This window comes from Falco rusticolus, chromosome 4, assembly GCF_015220075.1.
Source record: "Falco rusticolus isolate bFalRus1 chromosome 4, bFalRus1.pri, whole genome shotgun sequence".
NCBI classification, from domain to species: domain Eukaryota; kingdom Metazoa; phylum Chordata; class Aves; order Falconiformes; family Falconidae; genus Falco; species Falco rusticolus.
This window is the reverse complement of record NC_051190.1, coordinates 109,600,248-109,626,924: the sequence shown is the minus strand read 5'-3', so window position 1 is coordinate 109,626,924 and position 26,677 is coordinate 109,600,248. Positions and strand designations below refer to the sequence as shown.

General features: G+C 47.1%; 3 protein-coding genes and 1 long non-coding RNA gene across 4 annotated transcripts; 1 reads left to right on the top strand and 3 right to left on the bottom strand.

Annotated features, from left to right (window-relative positions):
* The first annotated feature begins 295 nt into the window (after nt 1-295).
* LOC119147156 lies at nt 296-23,473 on the top strand. The gene is made up of 2 exons (XR_005103957.1): nt 296-6,034; nt 21,870-23,473. It is a non-coding gene; the product is annotated as an uncharacterized LOC119147156 (long non-coding RNA).
* HOXA5 (homeobox A5) lies at nt 11,452-13,738 on the bottom strand. Its single transcript, XM_037385780.1, has 2 exons — nt 12,975-13,738; nt 11,452-11,995 (listed from the first exon to the last, which is right to left on the bottom strand). The coding sequence occupies exons 1-2, from the start codon at nt 13,534-13,536 to the stop codon at nt 11,745-11,747; spliced, it is 813 nt and encodes a 270-aa protein (XP_037241677.1). The 5' UTR covers nt 13,537-13,738; the 3' UTR covers nt 11,452-11,744.
* On the bottom strand, nt 15,502-17,854 carry HOXA6 (homeobox A6). The gene is made up of 2 exons (XM_037385781.1): nt 17,257-17,854; nt 15,502-15,903 (listed from the first exon to the last, which is right to left on the bottom strand). The coding sequence occupies exons 1-2, from the start codon at nt 17,690-17,692 to the stop codon at nt 15,644-15,646; spliced, it is 696 nt and encodes a 231-aa protein (XP_037241678.1). The 5' UTR covers nt 17,693-17,854; the 3' UTR covers nt 15,502-15,643.
* On the bottom strand, nt 23,104-26,548 carry HOXA7 (homeobox A7). The gene is made up of 2 exons (XM_037385782.1): nt 26,027-26,548; nt 23,104-24,946 (listed from the first exon to the last, which is right to left on the bottom strand). Exons 1-2 carry the CDS (start codon nt 26,400-26,402, stop codon nt 24,663-24,665), a joined length of 660 nt encoding a protein of 219 aa, XP_037241679.1. The 5' UTR covers nt 26,403-26,548; the 3' UTR covers nt 23,104-24,662.
* Between the last annotated feature and the right edge of the window lie 129 nt (nt 26,549-26,677).

The following is a 26,677-nucleotide window of genomic DNA, read 5'->3' as shown; positions in this document are numbered from 1 at the left end:
CGCCGCACTCCCCTCCCTTCCTCTCTTCCCACCCCTGGAGCGCCTACAACACACACAACACACACGCACGCACACACACCCCCCCGCACCCCCCGCCACCCCATCACCACCTGACCGCCACCGCCAATTACCGCGCGGGGCCGCGGACCCCGGATCAGGAAATGGAAGGAGGGCGAGCGGCCGCGGGGCAGCTCCGCGCCCACGGACCCACGGCGGGGGCCGCTCCAGGGGGCCGCTGCCGCCGCGACCCCTCCCGGGGCGGCAAGTGCCCGCCCAGGGGGCGCCCCGCCGGGGGCTGCCGGCCGCCCGCGCCCCGCGGCCGCTTCTAACCCGCATCCCCGGCTCCTCCCGCCCGCCGGTCCGGGCCACGTCCGGCAGTCAGGCGAGAATCAACTCAACCAGCCCCGACAGTCTCTCTGCACATCCCCCCCGCCCCCAGCACTTTTTGTTTCTCCGTTCCCCCGCGGGAGAGCGTAGGAAGCGGGGCGAGGAAGCAGAGCGCAGCCCAGCTGCGCGATCCGGAGGGAGGCAGGCATTGCACAAGGCGTTGCACAATCCTTTTAAACAAGCCCATTTCCAAACGCCTGGAGTCGGGGCTGCGCGCAGGCAGAGGGCGGCAGCGGCTGCCGGGCACAGGCCACCGGCAGCCCTCCGGGGTCTGCCCCCAGCGCCCTGCCGCTGCCACCGCGGCCGGCCGGCAGCTCTCGGGCTAGCCCTTTGCACCTTTGTAGCTGTGCTAGCTGGAGGAATAGATGCAAAAGTTAGCACGAAGGTCGCGGGGAGGCCGAGGAAAGTCCTTGAGTGGCCTGCGGGGTGTGAGGGCTATAGCGAGCCTGAAAATAACGGGGAGGAGAGGGGGAAGGGAGAGAGGGGAAAGCGGACACGATGGTATCAAATACTTCCTACCGGCGACCGCAGGGCTCACTGCGAGCGTCCCTCCCCGCGAAGGAGCGGTTTCCAAACTACGAATTTAAGTCCGTCGGTTTGGTATGCCTTGTCTTGGGTTTATTTCTTAATTTTCTGTTCCATGAGAAATCGCTAGCGCCTTCGCAGGAGTGACTCGTAAACCCTGGCGTGGGAGGGAGAAGGCACTCGGGCACTTCAGCGTTGCTAAAACTGAGACTGTTAACGATATTTGCAGCTCAGAGGGAAAGGAGGCAACCGCCCTGACCTTAGGTAATTGAAATTTGATGGTTAATCTAATTAAGCTCTTATTCTAAGGGGAAAAAATACTTATTGAACGTCAGCTGGTCTGGTACGTTCGGAGTTACAAGCGAACTTTTCGGATTGTTTTTTTCCCCCCCTCCTTTTCTGGAAAGCGTATAAACACAGAGAAATATTTACCGCACCCTTCGAGAATATAATTGCTGAGTGGGTAAACTCATCTGCTGGTATGGGAAAATACTTCTAATATATCAAGCGTAAATTTGATACGGTTTAGATCTCGCCCTCCTAAAGATAGTGCATTAACAGTTAGCCTGGTTTAAATTCAGATTATTGTCTTTTGCAGTTTTATAGATAATGGATACATGCAATAAAATTATATTTGAATATATATTCTATCTAACAAGACACACATCGTATCGATTTATATTTTACACACACGCACGCACATTGCAGGCGACTTGTAATATGTTAGAACATTTCCAGCACTTGGGTATACTGGGATACTTATCTAAACAATCACTCATTTCCTCCTCCTATCGAATGTCTAATTTGTATAAAGAGTTAGAACACATTTACTTACTCATTTCCAACAGCACATCTATGGAACTCTGGTTCTATTATACCTATTATCTATGGTAATAGGTAAGTTTTTCTATTTACTCTGCGTGGAGAGGAAATGCGGTTATACACACGCACACAGAGGCAGCCGCAACTGTTCAGTAACACGCAATTGACAGGAAAGGGGAGATTGTTTTATTTATATATATATTTAAAGACAACAACAGCAACAAAATCCCTCTCAAAAACCAACAGCGACCCATGTTGTAAAATAATAAATTTCCCACCTACATGACTGTAAAAAAAAAAAAAAAAAAGATTGCCAAAGTGCATCACGAGCGGAGAGCCTTTTCCCGGCGTAAAGAGATACATGCACACGTACAGACACATACGTACAAATACCTGCCGGCCCGCACGAGATGAATTACACTGGGTTATCGTAAATATTATCCTCGGCATAAGTCCTGAGACACTACGGGCAGAGCACTACAGCGGTCTGCCGTGTTCCCAAGCCACGGTAAAACACAACGAAAAGTGGTGTCTCGGTTTGTAAGCTCGGCGCTATACTGGGAGAGCTGACCGGGCTCTGTTTCGTATTATTTACCGTGATTAGATCTCAAAGTGTACTCGTTTCACTGCGCCTCTTTCTACCGTGGGGCTCTGGCGCTCAGTTGCAGAAAGAAGGATACAATTTTATATACGACTGTAAATCTGCAAGGTGACCTGAGCTGCTCAGCCCAAGTCTGTTTTTTTCGTGTGGTTCTATTACTCTGCGAAGATGTGCTGAGGCAGGACCTCCAAAAGGCCTGTTCCATGTCTTTGTGGTTTTGTTATCATAAACAAGAACCCAGCCAAGACCACCAAGTGTTATCTTGCACACGGCCATTTCGACATTTTACTGCAAGATTTATGGCTGTAATAAACAATCTCAGAAACCCTTTTTTTCCCCCGGTACTTCCCTTTAACAAACTTGTAGCATCATCCTAAGCTCTCAGAGAAAGAAAAGGAGAGGAAAAAATAGGCCAGCTCCCTCAGTTTTCCAGAAGGACTAAAGGCTCGATTTCACTGGTGAAGGAGACTTTAATCAGTTAATAAAGGAGCAAGAGTTTCCTGGCCGACGCTGGCCGAGGAGGAGATGGGGACCCCACTGGAATTAAGTTGAGAAGGAGAGAGTCAATTTTCATGCACCAAGAAGAGGCAACCTCATACATACCCAAGGAGGGGAGAAAAGGGGGATCCCCTTTTTCTTGTGAAACAAGCAAACATTCCCGCTACCCTCCACATGCGCGGCTAAAATGTAATTACTCCTAAAGAAAAAATAATAACAGTAGCAAGAACAGTAACAGTAGTAGTAGTAATAACAACAACAACAACAATAATAACAATAATTCAAGTCAACCTTTCGCCGTGCCCGGGCATCCTCCACCGAGAGCGGTAGGAGGAGGAAGACTCGCACTAGCAGCCTGGTTTGAATCTGATTTGAACCATTTTGAATATATTTAGCCCCAGCTTTCCCCCCTTGAATGCGAGGCTGTCCCAAGTTTCAAAGTGACCGAAAAGTGACACCGTGTGCATTTTGTTTCTTATTAATCTTACACATTGACAGTCTTTGTTAAATAACAAGGCGTGCCCTTCACCAGGCGACATTTTCATATTTGTTAGACGCGGTGACCTGAAGTTCACCTCGGCCTTGGACTTAGTTTTTCTAAAAGGTCTATAACAGTGTCTTTTAGATAGCGGGGTGCTTTGCCCAGGTCACTACTTCTAAGGGAAAATTAAGAAAAAATCGCGGGAAAATGTAAACGTTATGGAATGTATCGACTGTATTCCCTCCTTTGTTCCTGGGAATGATACAGCCCCCGAGGCTGCTCCTGCCTCCGCGGGCGGGAGCGCTTCTTTCCTGTGGCCGCTGCCGGGGCAATGCTCGCAGTTTTGCCCCAAGTTTAGCATGTGGTAGAAGCGATGACTGCCCTGGTACCAGGGCTCCTCTTAACCACGGGGTGGTTGGCGGGATTTACTCGCTCTGTCCTGGCTCGGTTCATCAACACACGCAAAATTTGATTTGTTCTCGGATTTTAAATGAATGGTCTTTTGAGCAGACCTTCCACGCCAGACAGCAGTGTGCTGAATGCAAAGAATGAAAGGGCAGAAAGTGTTCGTCTCAAATTATTAACTGTTCTGCTCCAGGTTGTTGCCATTTTTTTAAAGACATAATTTAAACAAGAATTCAGAAGAGTCAATATTTACTGAAGTCTCCATTTCAAGTTCTTTTAAAATATTCTCATCGATATTTTTATTCTAAACCAGACTGAAAATACGGAATTCGAGCTACTAATAGTTTTGGTGAGAAAGCAAATGCATTTCGGTCACCTACTCTTGAGTAAGCCGGTTATAGTAACAGCTTTCATTCTGGGTATATCAAAGACGCATTGTTGTTCTTGGAAACAATCCGCCTGCTATTCTCTAACAAAATAGATATTTGGCTACGGGTTTTAGCTTGCTATCAGGCTTCACTCTTACACCAAATAAATACTCTGGATGTGAAAGGTTATATACTATCTCAGCGAGGCCAGGCTCCCCAAACGTGCAATGCAAGCGCTCGACTACAAGTAAGCAACAGCAGCAACTTGTGAACAGTGCCTATACGAGCGAACACTTGCATTATATACTTCCCAGGCTTCAGCAGGTACTTTAGGCAAAATCTCCAAGAATCACTTTGGCTAATCGGAAATCTAACCTCTCGCATATTCGTTCCCAAGAAATAGCGCTCGCCTGCCACGATCCAGCTGTGTCTCTGGCAAATAATTCACGCGTACCAGCTACGCAAAGGCCGGTGTAGCCTCCTGACTTGGGGGTGGGAAGGCAGCAATGCATGGATGGGGGTGAGGTGCGCTCTTTCTCGGACTTTCTCGTCGCCCTGTCCCCTCCTCCACACCTTTCATATCTGCTTATGAATATTTGGGAATAACCTTTCCATCTTGCATCGACCCCTCATCCTCCTCATTTCAGGCTGAATCGGGTTTGCAGTGATCTACCCCAGAATGAAATTCCCTGTGCAATATTTGCCAGTTCTCCCTACAAACAAGCCTAACCGAGGAGCTAAAGCTTTAACACCGAGGCGGCACTGGGAACAAAAAATCCCAGCAATGTGGGAATAAGTCTCTGCGCAAAGAAATTCCACTAAACTTTTTCTTGGGGGGCGGAGGGGGAGGCGGGGGGTGTATGGAGGGAAGGAAAACAACCCTCCCTGTTCCCCGTTTCGCTGGGAACTGCTGCCTCTGGTAATTCCAGAGGGCTGTGAGAACCCTCCAAATCACGGAGCGGCGCCGGGCGCCAGCTTCTCCGCAGCATTTTCCATCGGTAGCGCAACGCGGCCCCACGGCTCCGCATTTTAAACGAGCTCCTTCGGACCAGACATATAAGCCGTATTATCTCCAGCGTGTCCTGTTTAAGCACAGTTTAGCGGTCGCTACAGAAATGAGAGCAAAAACAAAGACGCGGCGAGGATCGATACACACGTTAATAGCATCGCTCCTATCTTATCTTCCTCCCATTTTGCAAAGTGAGAAGGCTTAACATTAAACCTCTTAAAGCGGGTTATTATATAATAAACAAGGGCGAAATATTTTGCTACCTGACTCGCGGAGGAGGCAGCATCAGCGGCTGCTGTGGGGGTAACACGCGTGTTTACCTGCCGCGGATGAACCCGAGATATTCAGACACAAATGTGGCCGATAATTCAAGATGAAATACAACGTGTATTACTCTTGAAAAAGAGGAATTTTCTATCCTTTCCTCGGTAATTGAGGTCATTCAGCCAGTAGGGTTCACCTGGAGTCCATACTGTGATACACACGTAACTCAAAGCTATTTTATCTTTTGTGCTGATAGTCAAGATCTCGGCTATAACATTGACATCAAACTCTGTCTGGGCGAATGACTAAGAGTGGTGCAAAACGTAAACTTTTGACCCTCAACTTTTTGACCTGCAGTTGTAACGCCCTTAACCACAAAGATATACAAAAGCTATGCAGCTTCTTTTAGGAGTAAGAGACTCGCACTGTTTGTTTCAATAGTTCTGCCGTTTCCCTCAGCTTTCTAAGGGCTTTTTTTTTTTCTTTTTCCTTCTTCTTGCTGTTGAGAAATCGGATATTTTTGCATGTTTAATTATTGCTTTTTTTTTCCTTTTCTTTAATCTCGCAGCTTTGTAAAGTGCTGTTAGATCAGTTTGCACAGCCTTTCGGCAGCGTTGGAGGGAAGCCTGTTACTCAAAGGCGCTATATGGTTACAATTGCAGGTGAAATGCTGGGTAAGTTCTGGGCGTGAGGTTGGAAGGAATGTAGCGACGAGCGTTGGGGGAAAAGCTGCAGCTCTCTGCTGCGAGGGTCTTAGTCATTTCTCCTTGATTTAAACATAAAGAAACAAGTCTAATTGTTTGCGAAGCCTTGTCTAGGCAAACGAGTTGACTGTGAACTTGGTCTAAAGCGAGCTCTGCTGGTGATTCCTAGGGTGTGCAGATTTATCTTTTCTGCATTTACTTAACCTGGCAGTGAACTGCACGGGCTGCCATTTGTTATCCAGAGACAGACTTCACCTCAAGCAAGGACTGTTCCACAAAATTGCAATAATTACCCAATAACCTTCATAGCAAATATTATTATTGAAAAGACATTTTTTTGGGGAGGGGATATAGGAAAGATTCCTTATGCGTGCTATAAGGCGAAATCCTTGCAAATTGTACACGCTTTCTATGTCAGATTTGGTATTGTTTGTGCATGTAGCTACAGGAACATGTGACTGTGATGGTCCATGGGTATTTGCCTTCCAGAGAGACATTAGTGAGGATGCTTTAATTTGAAAGGGATAATATTTTCAAAGATGACCAGGCGACTGTGGGAGCTGTGTTTTTTGAGCTCTGCCTAGTAACTAGCAACAAATCGGGGAAACGTTAAAAGCAGGAAAGAGAAAGAGCTAAGAAGGCAAAGCGGCGTCTTAACTTGGTCGGGAGACTTATTTATGTCTGCATTTAATACGTTAAATCTGTATTTGCGGGGAGGGAAAAGGCATTGCTCCAGTATCCAGGGTTTGAAATCGAAACCTCCTGATCCGCCCCTCATGATCTGTTCCATTCAATTTCCCATGGAGCAGATTGCAAACCCCTCTATTGTCACCCTTCCACAGATACACACTTATTAAATGTAAGGAAATGGCAGAATAATAATTTCCCCGTAATGTTCTGCAATTAGGGCGTTTGCAGGGTTTAGACAAGGCTGCAGAGCTGTAATTTACGGATGACTTTCCATCGGATTGTTATAGTTCTGGTTTAGAGAAAGTTATGCCTTGCAAAGTCACTAGTTAAAAACATTAGAGAGTTGCCTAATCTTTAATTGGCCTTATGCTTAGACATGACACACTACACTCAAGTATTTCTTTCAAAGGATTAGGTAAGCTGTATTTCAAATCGCAGAACGCCACTTGCCATGCCTAAAGTAAAACAAACTCGCACGTATAAATCCCCCAAACACAGCAGAAAAATAATGTGTGCAGATAAGACCTCTCTCCTGATTCCCAGTGATTATTCTCCATGACATTTTTCCTCGGAAAACAATTCGGACCTGGGAATATTTTGGTAGAGTTCGGCAGTCTAGGGTTGTTTGAATTTCAAAGCGGATTAGAAAATCTTAATGCGTTTCTGGATTTGAATGGCTTCAACTGTGCTGCTTAGGACAGGGCAGGGCCAGAAATAAGGAGAAGTTGTAATTTCTAGCTAACTTTCTTTTGTTCTTAGAGAGTTTCTTGCAGTACGGGCGGTTTTATATGCTTGTGGGTTTGGGGGTATTTTTCTTTTCCGTAGTTCTTGAATCTCTGTATACTGCTTGATGTGGAATATGCTCCAGAAGCCACATTTAAAAACGTGAGAATATGTAACAGCAAATCTTTTTGCTCTAGACAATGAAAAATTACAATCCGCGATGATATCCAGGTTCCTAAAATATTGGTCGAACGGGTGTGCGTGTGTTTGTATATTCACCAGATATTTCAAATAACGCAGTGTTGTTGAATATTGAGTAATTGGAAACCGTGTCCGTTCTCATTCCCGTTTATAAGCGAAGGATTTTCCTTGGAAAAGGACCGTATATGAATGAAGCCCAAACTTTTAAAGGTTTTTCATACCTGTGCCCCAATCTATAAAATTTTATAAGATATGATATAATATCATATCATATGCGCCTATCATATATATATTTCTGGTATTCCTATTGACAAAAATGTGACAGCTAGTGTACTATAAAATCTCCAGCTGCTTATCACGGAAATGATTTTCAAATGTGCACTTGGATATGCTCTTTTAAAGCTTTTCCCATTTTTTTAATAGAAAGTATATGCGTATGTATTTGTTTAGTGTTTGTAGGAAGAATACATTGGCACAAAGGTTTCAGACCTCATTTATCTTACACAAGGGGTTGACTTTAAATATTAAATATTTGTAGAAGTGTGAGAACTTTGAGCTGAGCCAACCTTATATACTACCGTTTCTTTAACGTTAAAGAGAAATAAATTAAAAATAGGAATCAGTCAACAATGTGCAGACCTTGCAGAGGTACACACCAACCTTACCCTCCTGTACCCCTGTGCCTTTCTCTCATTTTTACTTGCAGTAGCAGATACAGCCTGAATCGCAATATTCAAACAGGATAGCACTAGCAAAATAAAACAAAGCCCATCTCCCAGCTCACATCAAACCACCCCATTCTTTTGCAAACCCGACTTTATGACACATGAAGGAAAACAAAGTGATCTGATTAATCCCTGCTACTCCAAACCTGAGCAGAGAAAGAGATACTCACAGCTGCTTTGTGTGTGTGAGTGCGTATATATATAAATATATATATATATCTGAGGCAATTCTTAAATCTCTTACTTAACCCCCAACTAGTTGGTCTGCACCCCCAGAGATCACTGGCCTAAGGAACAGATCTGAGGGTAAGGATCAGGCCTTAATGCTACCCAGAGAAAGACAGAGTTCCTTTCACCCTTTCATTCAAGTCCTGGAAATTCAAAGACTAAAGTTAAATCCGGCCATAAAGTTTATTGCTGAGTAATCACACTCTAGTGAGAACAGTCCACTTAAATAAAAAGAATGTTGAAGTAAACACGCAGCTGGGGCCTACCCCACAATGGCAGCCAGCAATACAAGGCAGAGAGGGAAGGAGCAGAGCTAAGGAGATATTTACAATCTTCAATAAACCAAGCCCGTATTTCATAATTTGCAGCACTCTAATGACCTGTAGTCTCTTGTATTAATGCTACAAGTTACAGTCAATTGGTTCGCTTAAAAAAAAAAAAAGTCACAGGAACATATACACACGTACACACCCTTTGTATACATAGATACACCTATATTAGGCACACATACGCATGTGCACGGCTTTATACAGGCGTATACATTGATTCGTACATGCATGCACAGACACACATAATTTAAATATATTTATGCAATTACACATATGATCTGGGAAAAGTTACAGCAACATTATAAATGCACATCCCCGAAACATGTTACACGCTCGCAGATGGACATACATACATAGCTAAAGCTTTCTGCACAACCCAATGCAGAAAATAGGAATCTTAAGCGCTCCAAATACAGTCTGTGCCATTTTAATACTAGCTCTGATGTGCAACATATTTCACCAATCCAAAGATTATTACCATATCAGCACGCCTCCAACTCTATCATGCCTACATACAGCACTGCCCAGATAATATCAAGCCCTATCTATTTTGTTTCCCCTTTTTTTAATTGCCTGCAGTAACTACTCTTTGCTAAACAAAACCTCTCCAAACTTGGAGAGTCTATTGGAGCAAAGGAAGTAATTATCTTCTGCGGTAGTCAAAGTGATTAAAGCTAGGCCCCAAAATCCATCTCTGCCAAAGTCGCTTATTGTGGTTTACTTTGATTTGATCGTTAAAATAGAGAGCTAGCTGCTGCAAGTGAAGGGATGGGGGGGGATTTGCAGCGCAACCTGGATCGTTAGTGGTTGATCCTGCCCCTAGGGCTCGGTGGGACCGTCCTGAAAAGCTCCAGGCCGAGGGGAAGGGAAAGGGAAAGGGAAAGGGAAAGGGAAAGAGAAAGAAAGAGAGAGGAGAGAGAGGCAGCGAGAGCGAGCGGGAGCCTCGGCTTCCCCACTGTACAAATAAACTTTAAGGAACTTGTGCACAAAACTTACCTTTGACTTGCAAGGAGCCATTTTTCATACAGTATTGAGAACTTGTGGTTTGGATACTTCTGTCCCTAAACCTGACAATTTGAATGGCCAGGAGGCACACGTAGCCTGCAAAAGAGTCAAATGAAGTCCAGCGTCAGTGAGATTATATGTTATGTGGTATATAATGTTGGATGTCAACTCCCCAAAACCATAAAACTTACTTTAATGGCACCACGTGACTTTTTATAGCCAGTGAGCCTATCTGTCTGTGCTATGGATGATTTTACGATCTAATTCATAGACAAAACCCTATTCATTTGGCACCCAAATGTCATATAGCCGGAACTGGGGCTTATAAAGTTTACTGTTTTATAACTTTTAAGGGAAGGCATCAATGTAACCAGTCAGTAAATGTGCAAATCTTTAGTTGCTCTTAGAAGCCCAGAAGAGTTAACCATTCAAGCTCTGATGGGGTAAGTAACATTACGTTTATAGCAAACTAATCGTAGTGAAGAAAACCAAAAATCTTTAAAGGGTGAAAAGTGGGAATGTGGCTAGCGAGGGTTGCTATTAGACGCAGAGGGCTCGGACGTGGCTGTCCTGCAAATATACTTAATGAAACCACAGGAGAAATTCTAGAGCGACGCAAACACGGCTTGAGTTAGCAGCGTGTTTTAACAAAGCACATGTTTTGGGTTTTTTTTTTTTCAACCATCAGCAAACAGCTAGCAGTTGATTTACCCACAAAGGGTGTTGATTGTGGTCCTGCGATGCAGCTTTACACCTAGCGAGAAACCAGTAAGGAGGAACTTCTGATCAAACTTTCAATTAAAAATACTGGTAGCGGACAATCGCAGCATCTACTATTTGAAACGTGCAGCAGGAGCCAGGTAAAATCTTACTACAAACTCTGCACTGGTTAATATCTTTTCCAGAGGCAAATCAGGAAGCACAACTTCTTGCTTTGCACAGACCAGATCACGAAAACTTTACAATAGAAAGTTTATTTTTTTTGTTGATTTCCAGTCAGTTTTTTTAAAAACAAATACAAAAAAAAAAAAAAAAGCTGATCACATTTTGCTCAAACAGCCAGACTTTGACTATATTTGTAACTTTGTTCACAAAAAACATACATCACAGAAGCTGCGCTTAATAAGAGCCACTTCTAAGAGTTCGTGCAAAGAGTCATATACAAAGGCACAGCAAGGACATACTGCTTGGAATCACAGTTTTCGTCACAGATTCACTATTCACTACACGTAGGACAAGTTCAGTTGATTTCATCATTTCACCTCTACAACAGCATTAATTACACAGGAATTATATAGGTAGTTTGAATAAAAATATTTTTAACAGCTTGGAGCTATACAGACATTAACACTTGACCACACATGCACAGTTAAGCAGGTTGAGTGCAACACATAACATTTGTACTAAACGGGGGGAGGGTTTCTTTCTCTCTCTCCTTTTTTTTTTAGCCTTATTTTTTTGTTCTTTTTTGTTTAGTTTTGTTTTGTTTTAACAGTTACTTCAAGTAACACAGCTCGCTTCATATAAATAAGTTAAAACATCTATTATTTTTTTCAAGACAAAGCCATTCAAGACAAAGAAATGTACGATAAAAGCAGATCTACTTATACACGCGAGAGAATGGTAATAAACAGGCTCATGATTAAAAGATGAATAAGGGCGACAAGAACAGGGTTTCTTCACAGAAGTAACACAAGGAAGTTTTAGAAAGTCAACTTAGTACTGACATGAGACGCAGGGTCAGCTAATACTGCTCAGTACTTTTAATTGATCAAACGCTTAGGGACGGAATGCCCCTCCTGCAGCTGCCATGCTCATACTTTTCAGCTTATTATCCTTTTTCCATTTCATTCTCCTGTTTTGGAACCAGATCTTTATTTGTCTCTCTGAGAGGCAAAGAGCATGTGCTATTTCAATCCTTCTTCTGCGGGTCAGGTATCTATTGAAGTGAAATTCCTTTTCCAGCTCCAAGGTCTGATAGCGGGTGTAAGCAGTCCGAGCCCTTTTCCCTTCTGGTCCCCCTATGTTGTCTGGAAGAGAAAAGTACATGATTTAGATTCTCAGCAGCCACTCGGAGCCTTCGTGTCTTATTGCAGCTACCAGCGACCAGGACCGTTATTCTCAGTCCTGCCTGGTTTTGTTTCTGGCTTGGATAAACGCTCAACAAGTTTCCTCCTCCAGCCCCTTTTCGGAAAGGCTTGGGGGAGGGGGATTTGGTGGTCTCGGTAAGTTTTCACTTGGATTTGGGGTTCGATTTTTTTAAATTGAAAAAAAAAAATTTTTTTTTTTAGACTAATTCGCCCCCCCCCCGCCTCCGCCTGCCCCAGATAAGCTGGTTTGGGGGGTGCCTCTGCTGCTGGCTGGATTTCAGGGCTGGGAGAGCAAAGCTGAAGCGTGCAGCCCTTTCCCACGGCTGAGCTGGGGGAGGCTCTGGGAGGCAGCGAGCCCGCGGCTGCTCCCCCAGCAGCGAGGGCAGGGCAGGTACGCCGGGCTGAAAGTTGCTCCGCTTCCCCGCGCCCCTCGAGCCCTCTCCCCGGAGTTTGGGGCGACTCGCCCCCCCCCCCCCCTCCCCCATGGCTTCCCAGCAGTGAAAACTGCCCTCGTCGCCCTCTCTTATTCTCTTTTTGATACGGCTTGGCAAAATAAATGGGGTCAACCGCGCCGTTCCCACTGGAGGATCCCCCTTCCAGAGGAGAGCCGGGAGCAGCCTCTGCTCCCGATCCCCCTCCGGGAAGGCGCTGTCTGCTCCCCCGCCGCCCGCCGGGGCCGGCGCTGGGAGCCAGGCGGGCTGTGATTTTGGGGCCGGGCGGTTTTTTCCCTTTTGGAGAGGACTCGCCGGGAAAGGGAGCGTGCTTCCCTGCGAGCAGAGTTGTGCTGTGCGCGGCGGCTGCCCGCTCTCACGCCCTCCTCTCCCCCTCTCCCCGACCTTGCTCGGCGCAGCCACCCGGTTTACATTAAATCCTCCTTTTCCTCCAGAGAAATAAAGAAAGAACAGGGTATATGCTTTACCATGACTTATGTGCAGTTTTCGCATCCAGGGGTAGATCTGGGGCTGTGAAGGCTGGGCTGTGCTTTGGTCGGTCGGGGCACTTGCCTGCTCGCTGCTTGCTGGAGTGTCTTCCTCAGTCCCAGACGAGGTGCCAACCCCGTCTCTGCTGATGTGCGTGTTGCTGCTGGAATTGGACGAAGTGCTGGTGGAGTTGGCGAGGGAGTTTTTCACCCCGTGGTGACTCTCGCTGACAGGCGAACCGGCCACGGCGGTGCAGGGCAGAGGGTCAGGGGGAGGCGAGTGGGAAGACGTCGCGGGCTGGTTGTACCTGGGCTCTGTCGAGGCAGAGGTGGTGTTGGCCGGGTAACTGCGGGGTCTCTCATTGGCACCAAAGTGGGTGGAAGCAGAGCGCCCGACGCTGAGGTCCATGCCATTGTAGCCGTATCCGTACCTGCCGGAGTGCATGCTGGCGGAGTCCCTGTATTGCTCGCTCACCGAGCTGTGATCTCCATAATTATGTAACTGGTAGTCCGGGCCATTTGGATAGCGACCGCAAAATGAGTTTACAAAATAAGAGCTCATTTGTTTTTTGATATGTGTGCTTGATTTGTGGCTCTTGGTCGTTTTGTGCGTCTATAGCACCCTTGCACAATTTATGATGAATTATGGAAATGACTGGGACATGTACTTGGTTCCCTCCTACGTAGGCACCCAAATATGGGGTACGGCTTCACATCACGTGCTTTTGTTGTCCAGTCGTAAATCCTGCCTGATGACCTCTAGAGGTAAACTCGTGCACTGGTGGGGGAGCTGGGAGGGCGCGGGCGGCCCGGGGCGCGCCGCCGCCGCGCGCCGCCGCCGCCGCCGCCCGCCCGTCCGCCGGCCTCCAGCGCCACCCGCTGGCGGCGCGGGGGATGGCGGCGGCTCCGCGGGGTCGGCCCGGGGTGACGGCCCCCGACGGCGGCGCGGAGCGGCGCGGGGCACGCCGCCGCCTAGCCTGCCACCGCCGACGGCGGCACCGGCAGCCGGCGGCGGGGCTGCGGGGCCGGCGGAGCTTGCTGCGCGACCCCGGCCGCCGGAGAGCCTGGCATGCGGGGACCGCTCCGCTTTGTGCCTGTTCTCCCCCGCGCGAGGCTTATTTACACCGGTTCACATATCCTACGTTACCCATCCTCGGATGCTATGCTGGCAACGTTTATGTCTCTTACTTTTTTTTTTTTTTTTTTTTTAATGATTCCTCCCCCCTTCCCCCTTTTTCCCGCGCCGGAGGTTTCGAGAGGCGCCTGGGTCCTGCCGATCTGAAATGGCAGGTACCTATGAAAGATAAATATCGTGCAGCGTTTTTCTAACTAGGGGGTCAAATTCCAGGCGCCTTTACGGTCGCCGTTATTTTTCCGCCTCTCGGGAAAAAAAAAACCGTCTGAATGCGGCGGTAGCCATTTTGCATTAGTATTTTCCAGATTTGGCTTTTAAAATATTTAGAGCGGTAGCCCAAACTGCGCTGCCTTCCAAACAAAAGAGCCTTAATGCTTATACAAGTGTATTTGTACACAGCTTCACACGCACACTCACGCACACACAATATAATATATAGAGATACATCGTATATATTAATCGATATTTTCGCTGCGCTTATTTTACTTATAGAGAACTCGAAATGGAAGCATTTTATGGCAGCTACTTTTCTTTAGAGTATCTATTTATTTTTTCCAGTGCTAAGAAATGCGAATGTGAATTAAGATAACACAAAAGCAGGGAAGAAGATCCCCGAGTTAATATGACAGACACTTTCTTTTAATTAAAAAAAAAAAAAAAAAAAAAAAAAGGAAAGAAAGGAAAGAGAAGAAAGGAAGATCGACCCAAGCCCACGAAGCCCCAAGAAACGTAGTCCATAATTCAAAGCCCCTTCAGTGTAGAGCTGAGCTCACCGAAACCTCAGTGTAAGCTCAACGGGAACCACAGAAATTCGACCGCTTTGAAACCTCTTTCCTCGCTTCCCCTGAAGTTTAACGCCGAGTTTTTTACTTCAATACTAGTAGTGCAGATTAGGCAGTTCAGCGGCATTTTAAAAATCTCCCTGCAATTCATCTTCACTTTAACTGCAAGTTTATGCCCAGGGGTTTGTACAACGATTTTTTTAACAGTGTTTTCCTTCTTTTTGCCATTTAAATATCTTACACATGCGTAAAACTTTTTTTTTCTTCCCTGCAGACCATAAGCTCCCAAACAACATAACGAGATGGCCCGACATGGCGGGAGTTAGCAACAAAATAAACCCAGGGTTTTCTAAAATCTCTCGTATTTCTACAACACTAACATTTCTAATAAAAAAAAAATCACTCTCTTATGTCTTTTCACACAGGCACACCGGGGACACGCACCCACACACAGAAGCTGACCTCAAATATTTAAAAATCTGGGCCATTTCTCTAACATATTAAGCAACGCCATCTATGCTTTCGAAAGATGGTTATATACATACATGCCTGTAGCTCGAAAGCTAGGGCTTCCACATACATTAAAGAAAGTCACAGATGATTGAAAATGTACATCTTTTAACCAAGCCTTTTGGGAATTAATAGACTGTGAAAAACCTATAGGATTTTAGTAGCAGAAGGAACACAAGGTAAATAATAATAGTAATAGTAAGCACTAAGGAAAGGCCTGGTAGCGTTTATTAAACATGGTTCTACTCCCCTGACTTTTCCTCTGTTTCTTCGCTGCTGGGCGGTGTGGAATTTATGAATTTGTTTTCCTTTTTCCATTTCATCCGCCTGTTTTGAAACCATATTTTAATCTGGCGTTCAGTAAGGCAGAGAGCGTTTGCAATCTCAATACGTCGTCTTCGGGTTAAGTATCTGTTAAAATGAAATTCCTTCTCTAACTCTAGCGTTTGGTATCTGGTGTAAGTTTGCCTCCCTCGTCTCCCATGAGTTCCATATACTGTACCTGTAGAAGTAAAGACAAAACGATCGCATTGGACAGGGCCCACTGATTTCAGACCAGAAAGAGCGATTAGTATATTCTGCCTCCTTTTGCAGGCACAATCACGGGGAGGGGGGAAGCTGCTGTGGTTTCCTGGAGCCTTTTTTTTTTTTTTTTCCTCCCCCCCTCTTTTCCTTTCTCCTGCCTGACCAGCTGCAAATGCGGATGTGCAGCGTGCTTACGGTGGTGGGGCAACTGGCATACAAAGAGGCTTTAAGGTGGAACTAGGGAAAGTGAAGTAGGTCGCACCGTGTGAACCGCTGAGCAGTGTCTACCCGATGCATGTTGAGACCCTGTGCGCGCACACACACACGCGCGCGCGCGCACACACACACACACGTGTGCGCGATCCGGGGAGCTGAACGCATGCATATGTGTGTGTGTGTGCGCACGTATATGCGGGTGTGTTTACACAAACACACTCTATTGCCATGGCTGTGACTACAGAGGATCTGTAATTGAAGTATAATTATAGACATCAGCTAAAGATCATAGAAGAGCCTTTGCCATTTGCTCCGGAATTTACTGCCCTCGAATGCAAAGCAGCATCAGAATGGTCTTGCTAAAAGTTTAACTTTCCAAAAAAGAAATGCGACCCACAGTCCAGCAAACATGAACTCGGGAGGGGAGAGGATGGGAGTCATTAGCAAACACTGGAAGTAAACGTCTTAATACGGGATAATTAAAAATAAGTGCCACCCCAATACACCCCACCACCACCCCGCATCACTCCTGGACAGAATAGTTCAATTATGTGAAGTTCACTCGTAAGTCAGAGAAAATCCGCGATGCCATGGAAGTGCGCCCACGGCCCCAGAAACGTGCTCTCAATATCCAATACTTACAGGCTAATGAGCTGGGGGAGGGGGGCGAGGAGGAATGTGCCACAAATGCATTGGATCCTCAGTACAGAGGGCATATTCCCTGCATCGCTCTCTGACAATGAAGAAGCGGAACAGAGGCTTTGGGGTGGCTTTAGGAGGGTGGTAAAACTGCTGTGCTCCTTTTTTTTCCTCTTTCTCTTTTTTTTTCTCCCATACCCCCCCACCCCACACACCCCCGCTTCCTAAGGATTCCCCAGTAACTTCCAGCAGTGAATCCACAAGCTGGGCTCTCGGCCACTGTTCCCCGGGTGCCAATGTGCCAGGTCTAAAATAACCTGGGAAGGTTTCGTGTTACACGCTGCCCTGCAGGAACCGTGCCTCTCCAGCAGTCAGGACTTCATCTCAAAACCAAAAACCACCCCAAAATCTTGGGGAAAGAAACTTTTCCTTCCACACACCCCCCACCCCCCTTGATTGCATCGAAACGCCTTACCAGCGCAGGAGTTCATCCGCTGCATCCAGGGGTAAACAGGACTCGTGTACTTCCGGTCGGTGCCTTCGTCATTTACAATTTTGGCTTGGACGCCGCTGGATTTGTACTGTTGATCGGAAGAAAAGTGCAGGTAGTCCCCGGCCCCCCTCTGTTTGCCACTGCCGGAGGGAGAGGCGCTACTAATTTCCTTGTCCGAATAAAAACAAGAGCCTCCGTACTCATAGGAAGCCCGATTGCAAGTAATGACGGTGTTGGACTGTTGGTAGAAACAAGGTGAGGTGTAAGTCTTGTCCTGCAGGCTGCTTGCCCCGTACGAAGCCGGAAAATGCCTGAGAGCATCATAGCCCGCCGGGTAAAGGGGGATCTGCCCGAGGAAAGAGTCCTGGCCCCCGGGCAGGCTTCCCGGGAAAGTGGGATTCACGAAATAGGAACTCATTTGCTCTCCCCCTCTCCCGGACCGTGATTTGTTGTGTATTAGTACATCTGGCGATAACTATTAGGAGTCGTCGAAGTGGTTTGTTTCTGGATGGCCGAGCGCCAAAAGCGACAGCAGAAAATAGGAGCAGCTGACGGCGGGGCGGCCAATGGGAGCGCGCGCGGCGCCCGCTCCCCCGGGGCCGCCGCCACCGCGCCGCCAACTTACCGGCAGCCCCGGCCCCGCCGCGCCGCCCCGCGCAGCGCCGCGCAACGCAACGCCGCGCCGCTGGGACCGGCCGCGCCCCCGGGGCGGCACCGCCCCTCCGGAGGAAAAATATTCCGATAATAACAACAGTAATAATAACAGGAATAATTCCCGGCAGGAGCAGGCGGTGCGGGCAGCGTGACAGCGGCGGACGGGGACACCCCCCCACCCGGCGGCTGGAGGCGGGGGGGCGCCCTTAAAAGTTGGGGGCCCCGGGGCAGGCTTGGCGCCCCCGGGAGCGGCGCAGCCCCGCGGGCAGGGCGGGCGAGGCGCCCCCGGCCCTCCGGTGGCGGAGGATGCGGCGGGGGAAAGTTTGGAGCGGAGGGAGCACGTGAAGGGGGAGCGGAGCGCCGCGCAGCGCTGGGGGGCCGGGCGGCCTCTCTGCCTTTTCCCACCCCGAAGCCACAACCGCATCCAGGAGGGTTTAGGCGATTTTTATTTTATTATTTTCCCCGCAAACCGCCCCTCCGCTGAGACTTCCCTGCGGAGCTCGCCCGGGGAGCCCGCCTTACCACCGAACCTAGCTTTTGTGAAAGAGGCCGACGCGTCCTGCGTGGAAGAGGTCTTGTATCTTAATGAACACCCTCATAATTAACGCAAAGGTTGTGGCCGGGGGAGGAAACGGTGGCCTTCCGGGGAGGGGGATTTTTGGTTTGCACCAAATGCCCGAGAAGGCCCCGGGAAGGGCTGGGCGGGCTCCCGGCGCCCCCCGAGCAGCCCAGATAAAGTTCCACGTGTCCTTTCTCCCCGAGTTCCCCCGCCCCCCGCCAGAGTCCACCCGAGGAAATAAAACATTCAAATTAAAAAACGAGCCAGTAGGACTATTCCCAATTAATACAGCCCTGCTAATGAGTCAGCAGAAGCCAATCGGTTTCGTTGTTGCTCCGAATAATTTGATTAAATGTGGATGTGTGTCTTTAAAAGGGAAAAAAATAATACGTGAAACAAATATTTCCACCTTCATTTTTCAACATGGCAGTTACCCCATAGCGGAAATATAATTCTTGGCCCAGGGCAGGGACAGTAACAGTGCTGATGAAATACGCTGAGGCGCTTTTAATTCAGCCGTAACCCTGCAGTTCCTGGAGATAACATGAGGTTGTTCATTCCAAGCTGTATTTACTCATAATCCGTGCTCATTACAACAGATTGAATAGCCTGACTTTAAACGCGCTCTGACGGAAAGTGACATTCGTACGAGCCCTGTTTCCTAAAGTAGCTTTCAAAGGAGAGTTTTGTTGTTGTTGGGAGACTATTTGTCTCATTTCCGGGGGCAGATTACGATACCTATAAAACAGTAGTGAGTTAAAACATCGCTCCACAATAGATTGTATTGTTCACAGTCTCAGCTGGACTTTCACATTCAGATGTTGATTGCCTCCAATTTTATTTTTTTTTTGCTCCCAACTTCCTTAACCTCTTCAGCCCGGCTAATCCATAAACACACCTGGTAGAATTACAGCTCACTAGCTGCATGCTTTGGAAGGTCATTTCAGAAACATGTATTTCCTGAAAGCCAGCCTTCTCCAGAAAAAGGTTTTTACTCAGTGAGAATAGAGTTAAAAAATGAGGGAACACCAGCAAACAGATACACAGCACGCTAAATACAAAGAGGTCTTTAAAAGAGTAGATTTTCGCCAACATAGGTCAGAACGAAAACGCACCGTGAAAAATGAATACTCGGGCCGAGCGAAACCCACCAGCCTCACTTTAAACAAGTTGTGGCCAGACAGTCTTTTGTTTCAATCCATCACACAGAGACAAAAAAAAAAAAATCACTCTAAGTTTAGTTATATTTACATTTTATAGCATCAGTTACAGACTGATTTTTTTTCTCTTTCTCTCTTTTTCTTTTTATTTCTTTCCTCCTTTTCAAGATACTGTTTGCCTCCAAACCAAACTGTCGAAAGCCCGACAGCAGGCAGCGAAAATATTTCTTCGTTGATCCCATAATATTAAAAGGAATGAAATGTGCACGTTTGCCTGGCTGGGTCGTGTTAGAATAGTTACAGTGACAGCTAAACAATCTGCACTGCAATCTCCGCTTCAGTCACATTCAGGCATCCTTTCCGCTCCTCCCCCCTACCCCCAGAAAACCCCGAATTACAATAATCTGTTACCCCCCAGCTCTGTTGGGGAAATGCCCTGTCCGGACACATTTCGCAGCAGTTTCCCTTCACCATTTCCCCCCCTGGAAAGCAGAAAGCCAACCGCTGCATTTTGCCACCGCAACAAAATCACACTTTGCGATACCCGTGTATTTAATCCGCCTTTTATTTGTTTTCGGAATTCCCCGCATCCCCAGCACCTCCTCCACCACACACTTCGCCTTCCTCCTCCCGCCGAAAACCCGGACGGCAACCTCAGCCACCCTCGGATACAGGTGCGGGGGCAGTAACCCTCTTAAACTGAAAAGCCTCCTTTTCCTAGGATATAAAACCACTTACAAATCCTTATCATGCTCGGCAGCGTCACCAAAACCAACCTTTAACTAATAGCTCCTAATCCAAACAGTTTGGGCAAGGCGAACCGTTGTTTAGGCTGACGGGGTGCGGGAGCCTGGCCGGGGAGGCGCGGGCGGGTCCTCCCAGCCCGCTCCCACTGTAATATTTTACAGTTGACACGCACTGAGCTACAAGCGGAGGGAAAGGGGAGGGGGCAGAGCCGGTCCCGCAGGAATATCTTGCCCGGGGGCGAGCCGCGATGCTCCTATAGAAAAAGGTAGGCCAGATTTTTTTGTTGGGTTGTTGTTTTCTTAATTATTTTATTTGGTCTTTTATTTGGGTTTCCCCCGAGCAGCGCAGGCTCCCAGCGCTGCCCTTCCCAGGGGCTGCGGGGGCCGCTCCGCGCCCGCCTCCGCCGTTCCGCCACGCCGTGGCAGCACTGAGCACCCGCGGCCCCGCAATAAATAATCCGGCGCTCACTGCAGCTCCAGTCCGGCGGATACCGCAATGCAATGCAAATGCAATGCTTTATCAGCCCGGCAGTACAAGCAGAGCCGGGGCCAACACTTAAAGCGCCCAGAGCCGCTCACTTGCCATAAGGAGGCGGGAGCGGAGCCGGGCGGCGGCGGGGGGTCTCGGGGGCGCCGTCCCCGGGGCCCCGCTCCCCCCCCGTCGGCACACACCGCGGGGCACCGGCTCGCCAGCCGCCGCTCCCCCCGCCCCAGCGCCGCACCGTAACAGTCACAACAAGGAGGGAAAGGGGGGAAAAAAGCTCCATCTCCGGCGCTGAGATCAGTTTAGCTGCTGCAAATCCCGCTCCGCGCAGCCGAGGAGCGCAAGCTACCCACGCCGGAAAGCGCCGGCACCTCTGCTCCGATGGACCCACGGCGAGGCATGGGGGGTTTGCAGGCAGCGCTTGATCTGATAAAGAAAATCAAAGACACATTCGCGCTGTTTCCGCCGCGCAGAAATAACCTTTCTCCTGAACATGCCAGGGGAGCCAGGAGTCATTGTGCTGACTGCTGGGTTTTTTTCTGAAACAGTAAAAATTAAATTACATCTACATTTCAGCTGCCGCAAATGAACTTTAAGTTAATGCTACGAAATAAAAAAAAAAAATATGGGGGGGTTAATTTTTTTTTTCCTTGTGCTGCGGGGAAAAAAAAAATCAAACCAACCCGGATTGATACTATAAACCTACATTCTGAGAAAATAACCTGAATGTCACAGCAACCCTCTGGCAAATGCAAACAGAAATAAACTTCGTGAAAAAAAAAATCCACAGCGTCCTTGCTAAATAATAGAAAGTAGACAATTTATTTAGGCATATTTTTGCATGCACTGGTCAAAATCAACTGAGCTGCAGCCACCTCTATTTTTGGCCGGTAACATTTCAATTTGGTTTAATTGCACATGTCTAATATTTAAACGTATTAAACCATGTTTCCCTGCTTACGGTAGTGTCATATACATTTCTCACCTTTTAGGTTCTGGCTCACAGGAGCCCCTGCGACTTTGACAGCTGTCGCTTTGGCTGCACAGGAGACGAATCGCCCTCCTTTTGGTGCCAGAAGAAGCAGGAAATTAGCCAGGTTGCAAGTTGAAAATCTGCCACGCCAGTGCTTTGAATCCAATATGCCACACCTTCCAGCGGGGGAACTGGAAATTGCCATCCCGGATCTGTGTTCTAGGCGGCTGCTTATGCCGAACCTCCGCACACTTTGTTCACTATTGCCTTACAAAGAACAAATGAAATGGGGATTGAAAGCCAGAGAGATCCGAAGCAGGACAGAGCTCAGCAAAAGAATGCGGCTCTATTCTCGCAAGGGAAATTATAAAAAAGTTCATGTTCACGGTTACCATCCACATGACCGACAACGACCAATGGAAAAACCGAACAACTCATAAAGTTGTATTGCAAAGTTGTAAATTTTCATAAACAACAACGGATTTATGGCCTTTTCCTCATCACTAAGAAGAGGCAGGTCTTAGAGAGGCGCCATCTTACCACAGAGGCAGCCCTGGAGTTTTCTAAAAGACCTGGAGTTTGTACTAATTTTATTAAAATTACAATTAGTACGTTGACCAGGAATGGAGTATAGCAGGAAAAGGGAACTTCTGTGCAAATGATGCTCTGGTTCTACCTGCATTTACCCGGCCGAATAAAGGGACTTTTAGGGGGAGATTTTTTTTTTCTTCTTTTTTTAAAAAAGATTGAAAATATTAGATCTCCTAGACATTACGTGGTAGCTGGCAAAACCGATACATTTTCTAAAGCGGGGGGATTTCCCCCCTTTTTAATGCTATCCTGATGCCCCTCCGCCCCCCAAAAGCTGCACGCACAAACCACACACGTACTTGACCAGATCATTTATGCTTGGAACTTTCGCATCTCACTTTCTGTTCATTACAAATTATTATTTCACTGCATGTGATTTCGGCTTGATCGCCGGCCGGCTGGACAGAGGTTATGATTGCAAGAGGACACGGGAACACGGTGGAAGGAAGCCCTCCCATAAAGAAGGCTTTCCGCTTTATTAATCAACTGCGCTAGGGGGAAAAAAAATTCAGAAATTGACTGATTCCTATCAATTCATCACCTTGCATTTTTTTCCTTTGATTACGGAAGAAGAAGATTTATATGGTCTGATTTCTCTATTTGTCTGTGTAAATTATTTTTTTATGCTTCCTTCGAAATGTTTCCCTAATAAACAAACACAATTCATTGTCAACAAGCATATTTATTTTCTGTGTAACATAAAACACATTTATTGTGGGAGATGTTTGAACACGGTATCACTTCCAAAGAGAGTTCACAGACATTTTTTTCCCCACTTCCAATACTTACACGGCATACCCAAATGTTCACAACGAACACATCGAAACACATTGTAACATACAATTTTTGAATAAACTTTCGCCAAACCTTCAAGACGGATTTATACAGAGTTCTTAACAATACATCATGCTACAAAGTTTCCAAATTAATTACATACTTCCCAATTTATGACATGATCTTACAAATTAACTCCAAGACGAATATAAATGACAAAAAAAAAAAAAAAAGAAAAACCAACAAAAAAAACCCCAACCAGTATCTGCTATTGTAGGAAAATTCACGGTATTACATATTAACACGTTCAGATATTCAGGACAAACAGGGTTTTTTTAAAGGTGGTTACATGGTCATTTAAATTCACTTCTCAAAGAACACTTCCCGCTATATTAAGATCAACCTAGAATAAAACGGCCTTTAGCAGAGGCAGCCGAAGGTAGAAGCCAACGGGAGATATTAAACCGCTTTGTACAATATTGGCATGTTTGCTTCCTCGGAATAGTAAAGAATCGAGAACAAAGATATATTGCAGCATATGGTTTTCATTTATAATTGCTTTGGAATAAATATATTATTTTAAATTTAAATATATTCAGCCTTTTCGGTACCAAATTCTATACCAAAGCTATTGATGCGTGCTTTTCAAATGACTACACTTACATTTCTAAAAGCATTTTGCGATTCACATTAGTAATGTTATCTTCTTTCGACTACTAAAATACAGTATACTTTCGAAGATAGGTAGGCGGAGCAAGATATATAGGTAGTCTGGAAAATAGGTAGTACAAATCATTGCTGTGGATTGTAGTGGTTTGTGGAACATCTTTTTTTTTTTTTTTTTTTTTTTTCCCCTTGCCGTTTAACCTTTTGTTAGTGTAGCTGTTAGTTATGATACTTTCCTAACAATAATTAAAAAAAAGAAAAAAAGAAAAAAAAAGAGAAGTGCAGAGCTACTTATTCAAAATTAGGTAGTTTTTCTTAATGTGAGCCTAATGCACTTTTCCCCTTACACATGATTGGGACTATTGAGTCAGGTAGTTATTTCGGAAGGTCACGGTTTACCATCTGTGCAAGCAGCAGTTCTCTCACTGAAATGTCTCCTGGACAAACTCAGCCAGGTTTGGGTAAACGAAAAAACAAATGATTGTAGGATGCTCTTAGGAGATATTACCGAGAAGTTCGGCACAGGGCAGATTTGGGGAGTACAAGAGAGTGGAGAGAAGGCTGGAAAGCCACCCCAAGAAACATTTTCGTGTTTGCAAATGCTCACTTGCAAGATGATTATTAAAGGGAACTGATATTTTTGTATTTTTTTAAATAAAAACAGTGAGTGTCTCTCTTTTTTTGTTGTTGTTTTGTTTTTTCTTCTCCCCTCTTTAAAGGGAGCTTTTCCAACTGTCATGTGCATACGTTATACTGAGATCGCTTCCTCGAGTGGGACTCCTTAGTCCTCCTCCTCTTCGTCTTCTTCCACTTTCTCGACCGAGGCTGCTGCTGACGTGGGCTCGTTGGGAGCCGGGGTGCTGGAGCTCTCTTCCTTGTGCTCCTTCTTCCACTTCATCCTCCGGTTTTGGAACCAGATTTTGATCTGCCTTTCCGTCAGGCAAAGGGCATGGGCGATCTCTATCCTCCGCCGCCGAGTCAGATAACGATTGAAGTGGAATTCCTTCTCCAGCTCCAGGGTCTGGTAGCGGGTGTAGGTCTGGCGCCCTCGCTTCCTATCTGGACCTGAAAGCAGGCACACACGGCCAGGAGTTAGGCAAGAAGAGAAGTGGAAAGTTTTCTCTTTTTAGTGTTGGGTGTGTGTCTGGGTTCATTATTGTTGTTATTATGATTATTATTATTAAACAAACAAAAAGCGGCCGAGCGAGAGTGAATGATCCCCTTCCCTCACTTCCACCCGCCCCCCCACTTTGCCCTAACAAAGACATTTCAGCCACACGACCTGCCCTGCTCAGGCAGGGCAAAAATTAAGTTGCTCGAGACCTAGAAAAAGTGGAGAGAAAGCATTCAGGAGAGGAGGTGGGGGAGGAAATTGCTTTTGGGAGGAGGAACTTTGCCCCCAGGCTATGTATTTCCCTAAAACCTTCCAGACTTTCGCGTTTCGCAAGGGGAAATAAAAAGCTGGAAGGCTGGGCTGTATTTATTTTATTTTCATGTCGGGGGCTCCCTACACACACACACACACACCCCCCAACCCCGCCTGGATCGTAAACAATACATCGCATTTAGCTCCAGAAGAGAGCTCTCCTTTTTCACACACTCTCGCCCCCAGTCCCGTCCCCCCGTGTCGTCGTCGTCCCCCCCCGCCCCGTTTTCCTGTTTAGTACATTTCTATAGATCCTTATCTCCGTGGAAAGGGCAGGGGGGACGAAAGTGGCACGTCTCGGCAACGTGGGCTGGCAAAGTCTTCAGCAGCCCGTCCCCCGCTCCTGAACGCCCCTCTCCCCTCCGCCTTCCCCCGCCAGCGGGATTTCTTTGCCCAACTTCGGCAGAGGGCAGGGGAGACGTTTACCCGTGGGGGCTCTGGGAGCCCGCAGCCAACTCTCCACATTTCTATAGCAAACAGCGCAAATCAACTCAATGCTAAAATTCCATAGCAAATGGAGTTAAATAAATTTACGAGGCTAGAACCCATTAATTGGGCAATAAAAAGTTTTATGATACTCATTTACATACAATGCCACGGGCTTTCTACGCAATGGCGCCTCGGCTATAATTAAAACCATAAAGGCTGTGCTGACAGTAATTCTGGCGACACGCTTTGCCTGGCTGCCACGGCTCCGAGCCCTCTCCGCTTGCCCCTACCTGAAGACCTCATCCAGGGGTATATCCGGAAATTAGGCTCAGCCTGGTTGTGCAGGTTGCTTTCCTCCGCTTTCTCACAGCTGGGTTTGGTTAGCTCATTGCAGAGGACGGGAATGTTCTGATCAAAAGAGGAACAATGCAGGTTGTAGGCATCAGAGCCCAGGCTGTATCCGGAAGAGAACGGGCTTTGATATATGGTACTGTTCACATTGTACAAGCCGGGCATGGAGGAGGCGAAGGCACCCGCGCCTGGTCCATAGCCGCTTCTCTGGGAGTTGCTTGCAAAGGAGCAAGAAGTAGGCTCTGCATTTTGGAAAAGAGAAGCCCCCGCCGTATATTTGCTAAAAAGCGCATTCACATAATACGAAGAGCTCATAATTTTGACCTGTGATTTGTTGTCCGGCAGGCTTCAGTGTCGGTTTTACGAGGTAGCGTGATATATGATAACATTACACCCCCAGATTTACACCAAACCCCATTTTCTTTTGGACTGAGCTGCCTCGAGCACGTGACCGGTCATGTGACGCCGCCCGCCAATCCCCGCCCGCCTCACAGGTGGTGCCGGCCGCGGCCCGCCGGTGCCCGGCCATGGACGGGCCGGGGCCGCCGCCGCCGCCGCGCCCGGCAGCGCCCTCCAGCCGCCACCGCCCC